This window comes from Myzus persicae, unplaced genomic scaffold (genome assembly GCF_001856785.1).
Source record: "Myzus persicae strain clone G006 unplaced genomic scaffold, MPER_G0061.0, whole genome shotgun sequence".
In the NCBI taxonomy this organism is placed as follows: Eukaryota; Metazoa; Arthropoda; class Insecta; order Hemiptera; family Aphididae; genus Myzus; species Myzus persicae.
The window spans coordinates 63,000-71,191 of record NW_019104338.1 but is presented as its reverse complement, the minus strand read 5'-3'; the positions used below and the strand labels follow the sequence as shown (position 1 = coordinate 71,191).

General features: G+C 37.6%; 1 protein-coding gene and 1 pseudogene across 1 annotated transcript; one reads left to right on the top strand and one right to left on the bottom strand.

Annotated features, from left to right (window-relative positions):
• Positions 1-2,763: 2,763 nt before the first annotated feature.
• Positions 2,764-5,346, bottom strand: LOC111041307 (annotated as a pseudogene).
• Positions 5,347-6,101: 755 nt separating this feature from the next.
• Positions 6,102-6,923, top strand: LOC111041300. Its single transcript, XM_022325523.1, has one exon. The coding sequence runs from the start codon at positions 6,102-6,104 to the stop codon at positions 6,921-6,923; it is 822 nt and encodes a 273-aa protein (XP_022181215.1).
• Positions 6,924-8,192: the final 1,269 nt, after the last annotated feature.

The following is an 8,192-nucleotide window of genomic DNA, read 5'->3' as shown; positions in this document are numbered from 1 at the left end:
TCTTGCTCATGTCTGCAGCTTTGCTAACTGAAATTTTAGATCGATTGCGACATTGCGTCTTTTCAACTACTTTGACAATCGCCACGGATTGCATTATAATTTATACTACGTCAATATCATAAAACCATAGATATTACAAATTTTTATATGAAGGAGGTCCGTGTTTGAGATTTGATCATTACAATAATGAAATGACTAATGAGGTTAACAATAACCAAAATACTTTATAATTTTAAAATTTAAATTACTACAATATATATAAAGTACCTATTGTTTTAATTTTTAATTTTATTAATAAAGGTGGTGTTTAAATATTCGAATCACAAGCATATTTTTTTATGAGTTATTAAATAAAAATCTTACTGTAGATAATGTGATTACTACTTTTTAAATTAAACATAAAGGTATTCAGTGCCTAATGCATCACATTTACCGCATAGGTACCGACTATACCAACTATATTTTGTAAAATTCCAAGTAAATCTTTTTTCTGAATACTGTTGAGCATGAAATTAATAATTAATATTTTATGTATTAATTTTTAGTCCATTGGTTAGGTATATTTTAAGCTATTCGAGAATATTTAAAATTTAAAATGTCCTTATTTAATTTCCTATTGATATTCAATAATCAGCAGAGCGACTTTCCCAGCTTTATAAAATAATTTGGTGTTTGATGTACGACATCGTCACATTGATTCGCCGTTCGACCACAAGCAGACGGCATAGTATTATTCATATATTACCTAACATATTTTGTAGAAACTAAAAATGAAAATTGTTGAATTATGCGGGACATAAGAACTACCGTGTACTGTACTACTGTGGTATGACTAGTATGTACAACACTATTTATATCTATTTAATTGCATAAATATGTTATTATTCTGCGACCTGGATATGCCGTCGCCGTTTGTGCATAGCGTATTTTTTTGGGTTGCGCGCTCGGGAACAAAAAATATGCCCCTACTACACACGGGTAGCAAATTGTCTGTGGCAATAAATTTTAATTTTGAGACTAAAAGTAAAATATGTAAGCCCCAAAAGAATATGTAATCAAACTTACGTATACATCGACTCTTCGGGTAATGTATAGCTGCAAGGCCATATCTTGTGTGCAGACGCCATATCGAGGAACTTCTTTCTTCATCTAATTCCGAATTGAAAAAATCGAGATTTTTTTTATAAAAATTACTTGAGTAGAATGAAATATGTGAGTGAATGTTTGCTGTTGCCTTACACATTTCTATTTTGTTCAATGAAATTATTAGATTTGTGAATCGTCTCCGATGAGTGACGACGACCGGCTTTTGCCATGGATGATAGATATTATAATTTATAATACAATATGTTGTTCTCAGTTTTAGAGTTTTTAAATTCTTTGGATGATACATTTTTTTTTCAGATTCCGAAACAGAATATTATTTGGAGTGTTTAAATCTATACAATTCAGAGTTCAGAACACGGAACTCTGCGTATTAAAAGCCATTTATTTAGATACACTACTGTCGCGAGTCTTATAATTATCCCTATGTCCTTCTTCCTCATGTTTCGACCTAAAACAATAGGTCTACCCAACTGTGGGGTTATGACAAGATAATTTATAAGGGACAAACCAACCTTTAAATTGTTTACACCACGAACCAAAAAATACATAATAGATAGATATATATGCAGTAAATAAACATCCATATACCTACGGTACAACTAGGTAACAACTAACTAGGTAGTTAACTTTTCTTCCAATTTTAGCTGCATTTGATAAACTTTATTTGGATTAAATATAAATAGTATATATGATACTTATATATACAATATATATTGATAAACATTGGTAACCACATTATATTGTTATTAACATAATAATATAATTTCCATATTTCCTTCATTTTTCTTTATTTTTCGTGCGGCTTTTGAAAACTATTGTGAATTTTATACGGTCTTTTGACAACCCAAAGTACCAAATGTATTCACTTTCCTGCCAGAAAAAAATGCTGTAAAAATAAATCGAGTATTTTTACTGCTCCAAAAGGTGATAAAAAACACACTAATAAATATCGCTTTCTTGTTCCTACCATCAAATCAATTATAATTTTGAAAAATCATTTCAAAAAATATTCGTGTACCTAATGATTTTTTTGATTTTTTGCTAACACAACCAAAACTGTTGAACGCAATCAGTTCATCGCAAAAGTACAGTAACGACACAATAGATGGTAAAGGACACGATGAGCAATCGACATCAACATAATAAAAGTAAACAAGTTTTTTATTAAAATATTAAGCGAAGAAGTTAAAAAATATTTTAATTGTAAATTGTAATTATAAAATATAAAAAATATTTTTTTTAAAAATATGCATGCTTTTTTTTTGCAAAACTGGTCACCCTAGCCTATGGCCACAGATCGAGCATGATCCTATCCAATGTCTCACATCTCGTTAACATAACTTCGGGCTAAAAAATCCAGTGGTATGAATTCGGTCGTGGACAGATGACAGCTAGGTCCGTCTCCTTAGCTGCTACTTTTGCCGGCTTGGTAGTGGTTGTGCTTGTTCTCCACCATTCGGGAGTTGTTGAACTTCTTGAACATGTTGTTGGGGGCGACGATGTGCAACACATTTTTCAGGTCGTAGTGGTGCTGAAGTTTATTTAATGACCAAACCCGTATTATTATCCTCATGTAATCACTCCTGTCAGATTGTCTTCCGTCGTCATTGTTCATCTCTCTTGCCATCAAACAAGGGGCCCTCTGCAAACCTATGATTTTTTTGCGAAGCAGTTTGTTCTTTTGTAAGAAAGCTTCGTTTTGTAGTCCTGAAAGGGCTAGATAAGTATTTATTATATCACCTTTGTTCTGCCACCTGTAATAATCGAAAACAGAACAATAAATAATGATTAGTGTAAACAGTAACGTTTTTCTACATTTACACGGTACGAGAGCAAACATTAAGTTAGGTTAGATTATACTACAGTATAATAGTTTATTTTGACATGTAAAACCCTAACATAGATAGGTTGAATGAAACAAATTTCGACGTGGGGTCAAAATATTTTAATAAATAGAACGACTATCCACATACCTCGGGGTTGTATTAAACGGTTGTTTTAATTTAATAAAAGTTTTTCTAACCGTTTAGTATTTATAGCAAACCCTCATCAGAAAGAGTAAAAGTTTGTGTGAAAGCTTTTGTATCTATAACGGGTTATACATCATAGGCCCTACTTATGTTTAAAGTGTTGAGCTAATGCTGAAAGTTCCAAAAAGACAGCGATGAAGGAGAAAAAAAGTTGTTTATAAACATTCAGTGAACATTTTTGTATCTATGGTATTTTATTTCAGAGATACATTAATAACCAAAATATTTAGCCAAAAATCGGTTTCCGTAAAAGTTCCTGTTTTTCCTTAAGTTTCTGTTTGGTTTTTCCGGCCGCTTTTGTAAACTATTGGGAATTGTTTAACTTTATTTAATAATGATATTCTATCATCTGTGGAATCTATTACGATTAGTCGGTTAATCTAGGTATATTATATAACATAATTGAAATGATCGTTTTCATACAAAAAAGTCAAATAAAAGGTAACCTGTGCATTACAACTAACAGAAGAGGAGATAAGATTATTTTAAAATGATATGTGATGTACTGTGTTACTCTTGGACTCTCTTACTCTTTCACGCATACAAAATAAATGATTGAGCTCCGTGGTTTCGTCTCCCACTCTACCACCTAGCCGGCAAGTTTAGTGATGAGAATGAACGAGTTAGGATTGGTCGCCGGCCAGTCTCTCAGTGGACCGACTATACTTATCTTTAAAATATATTTCTAATGCTGAAAGTTCTAAAAAGAAACAAGGATGAAGACGAAAATCATTTGACGATTATGGCATTATGAACAGAAACTATTCATTATTGATCATATTCAAGTGTATAAATGAAGGAAAAGCCATCATAAAAGACTAGATTCTGTTAGATTATTTACCTCCTAGTCTTTCTGTTCATTTACGGTGGGAACAATGGGCAAAACTGAGAAATAAAAAAAATTAAACTTCTGCTCCTTACAGTAGATATTACTAATAAATCAATATTATTTACAACAAAATTTTATCTCTAAAACAGGACACTTGTAATTACTGTCCAAGACAAAAAAATACAGCCAAAATTGATTTATAGTTTTAGCTTGTGATAATAAAAACAAACAAATAGTACTTCAAATTGGCACCAACCGCCCACGTACACTAGCTATGTGTAATGTTTACACGATAGGTATGCCTAACCTATGTAACTGTGTAAGTATATATTATGCATCTTTATGGGAATTGTAAAATATGATTCATTGTATTTAATAAAAATTAAATTCATTTTTATAGTTGCCTACAACATTAGGTGTTAAATACATTTAATTTAAGTCTGTTAAAAATGAAACAATGATTTCATATAATTAATGATTCAATATTTTATTACCCAACGACGAACCAGCACAAAACTTATCAGCAGTCACATAAGGTTCAAATCCATTTGTATGCATATTCCGACAAGAATTATGATCGATGTATAGTAGAAATGCTTCTAATAATATAGGACTTGAAATGCTTTTTCCGTTTTTCCCCAACCAACAATCTGTAGAAGTAAAAAACAGTTGTATAATATACGTAATTATAATTAATGTATAATATCAATCACTCTTTATGTGATTGTTGGTAATGAGAATAATTAGTTAGACACATTTTGACTTATCAAAGTATTCTAATTTTGGAATTAAATCAAATATGAAAAAAGAATTTGAATTTCAGATTTGTTTAGATATATATTGTAATTTGTAACATGCCAACATGTATGCATGCTTTAGCACGGTAATTGCTCCTTACATAAATTCAGTGGCGTGTACCATAAAAAAATAGGTGTTGCTCCAATAATTGTTGGTGACCTACCCCTCATTATACTGTTATAGCGACCTTTAAAATGCCCTATTTTTCTTTTATCAATACCCACCCACCCATATTTAAAGTGTTGTCTCAGCAACATTTGGACCCTATATGTTACACACCACTGCATAAATTGTTAGAGTTATTAGCTGAAATTAAATCACAAGTTTAGTATTTAAATAATACTTCTAACCAACCTTTCCTTGATCACCATTTACAACATTGTATTTACCATTCCAATCGATACAAACAGGTGAAACGCCGTTACTCAGAGAAATTCGGTTTTGTAACACAAGAATAGCTATATTTTCAGCATGAAACCCAGTAGGTCCATAATAATCTTCTTTCAGGTAAATCATTTCCATTTGTACAATTTATTTAGTTTATATTATACATATTATTATTGTTATTTTGAGTTATGAATAACTTACATTAACTATTTTAGTAAAGTCATTGTCAACAACTGTAAAATCTCTAGCATATTTTCCAACAGCAATTTTGTATTGGCCGTCGTTTGATGATATTATCTTTGATAACATACCTTTTCACCAAAAACAATGAGCCGCTAAAAATTATATTTATTTAATTTTAATTCATTCTTAAATTTGACGAACAAAGATTTTACCAGAGACTACTAAATTTGGAGCAATTATTGATCCACCACAAATCAACGTACCATTCTAAAAGCACCCTTCTATGTCTCTAACCACACCCTCCACTCTGACCTAAAAATTCCATTTGTCTCCGAACTAGCCAAAACTCACTACAAACGTTTCAATAGCCGCCTAGCCCATTATAAGAATCCGTTAATCTCCAATCTTTCATCTGCTTCTATCCCAGGTAGTCCAGTTAAAAGACTTAAAAGACAGTGGTGTCGTGACCTGCTAGCCTAATTTAGTCTTACTCGCGAACTTAATAGAAAAATAAATATCATCACAACATTACTTATTGTGTGTTTATTCTTAATGATCCTTAAACCTTCTGATTGGGAAGCGACCGTGCTGTCGGTGTGGTATATAACCCCGACCACTAAATTGGTGACCTAAGTTCTTCCCTTTGCGCCCGCAGCCGCCCGTTTTCACTAGTTTAGTGACTAGTAGCCCGTTTTCGCGAGTGCGCTTTTCTGTGCTTCCGTTCTCCGTCGCGAGCGATGTCACTGCCTATCGGTAACCTTATAGACATGCTGTCTACCGAAAACGGCAATGCAAGTCTGACAACACCACCACCGGGTGGACAGGTTGATTTAAACGCCGCCGTCGCGGCACTATCTACCATGCGGCTCCCCAGTTTTTGGCGCCATGCTCCTGAGCAATGGTTCGTGCACGCTGAGGCTATTTTCCACAACCAGCGCATCAAATCTGACCTATCGCGCGTCAACCACGTGGTCGCCACGTTGGACGAGGACGGAATCCGTACAGTAACAGACCTACTAGGTCCAGATGCTAGGTACGACCTCATAAAAAGCCGACTTATTGCGGCGTACGTTGTCCCTACCGCCGCTCGATTTCGTTCAATGGTACAGCCTGGAGGTTTGGGCGATCGTCGCCCATCACAATTACTGCGTGACATGCGAAGCGGAACCACCGACGGCATCGGCGAAATAGCCCTTAAAGAATTCTGGCTACAGAAACTGCCTCCCGCTATCCGCGCAGTCGTAATTAGTCTCGACGGCAATTTGGATTCAGTCGCTGAACGCGCCGATCGAATTATGGACGCAACAACGGGTCACGACATCGCTTCAGTCTCCGCCTACAGTGACACGGATCGTTTCAGAGCGATCGAAAATTCCATTTTGGCGCTTACTACGCAAATCGCCGCATTGGCCACAGCCCAAGCAAAATCGCTCCGAACGTCACGTCCAACCGCGCAGTCAACTTCTAACCGATCACGTTCGCGCTCAAAATCACGCCCGCGTAATGACAGCTGGTGTTTTTACCACAACAATTTCGGCGCCGAAGCGCGTAATTGTCGCGACCCGAGTACTTTCCGCTCGGAAAACTAGTGGAAGCGGCGGAGGCCCCGCTACCTTCCACCGCCCACCCGACACGCCGCGTGTTCGTCAGCGACACACTAACCGGCAAGCAATATCTGATCGATTCCGGTGCCGAAATATCTGTGTTACCACCTACCACAGGTGCACGTCCCGCGTCTGACATAGTGTTGACGGCCGCCAACGGTACGCGAATACAAGCGTACGGCCCCAAGACGTTACGTTTAAATTTAGGCGTCAAACGAACATATAATTGGACATTCGAAATGGCAGACGTCGCTCGACCTATCATTGGCGCCGACTTCTTACATTATTTCGGTCTGCTTATCGACGTCAAGCATCACCGTCTTATCAACCCGACAGACCATAATGTGATTCAAACGATATCCATTAATGACGTCAGTACTACAGCATTTGCCGTATCTGATTCGCGGAAATGGACCGATTTACTACAGGCATTTCCCGACGTCACGCGTGAATCGCCCGTGCCTACCGTGTTCAAGCACAATGTCGTACACAAGCTACGTACCACCGGACCACCATTATTCTCCCGCCCAAGACGACTACCGCCGGAACGTGACCAGATAGTACGCCGCGAATTCGATTTACATGCTGAGCAAGGGGATTTGTCGTCCGTCGTCAAGCGCCTGGGCCAGCCCACTTCTGCTAGTTGCCAAAAAAGACGGGTCATGCTGACCATGCGGCGACTATCGACGTCTTAACGCGGTCACGCGTGCTGACCGTTACCCGTTGCCTCATCTGCATGATTTCACGGCACACCTGGCAGGCCGGTCATGTTTTTCCAAGTTGGATTTGGTTAAAGCATACCACCAGGTCCCGATCGCTTCACGGGATATACCGAAGACAGCAGTTACCACTGTGTTCGGGCTTTTCGAATTCCCGGTGATGTGCTTCGGCCTGCGCAACGCAGCGCAGACGTTTCAGCACGTCGTCAATGATATGTTGCGCGGTCTCGACTTCGCCTTCGCGTACATCGATGACGTGCTCATCGCGTCTCGGGACGAGTCCGAGCCCGAACAACACGTCCGCGCGGTTTTGGAGCGACTTCAAAAATACGGGATGTCAGTGAACCCCGCTAAGTGCGTTTTTGCCGCAGCATCATTTTCCTAGGTCATATCATCGATAGGGACGGTTGTCGACCTAACCCGGACCGCATCGACGCTATACACCAGTGGCCACTACCGACGACTAAAAAGGGCCTACAGCGATTCCTCGGCTCGGTGAATTTCTACCGCAGGTTTATACCGTGTGCAGCTGAGA

Excerpts from the sequence above, each read along its gene's own strand:
- LOC111041300 (XM_022325523.1), top strand. The coding sequence starts at position 6,102 with ATGCTGTCTACCGAAAACGGCAATGCAAGTCTGACAACACCACCACCG.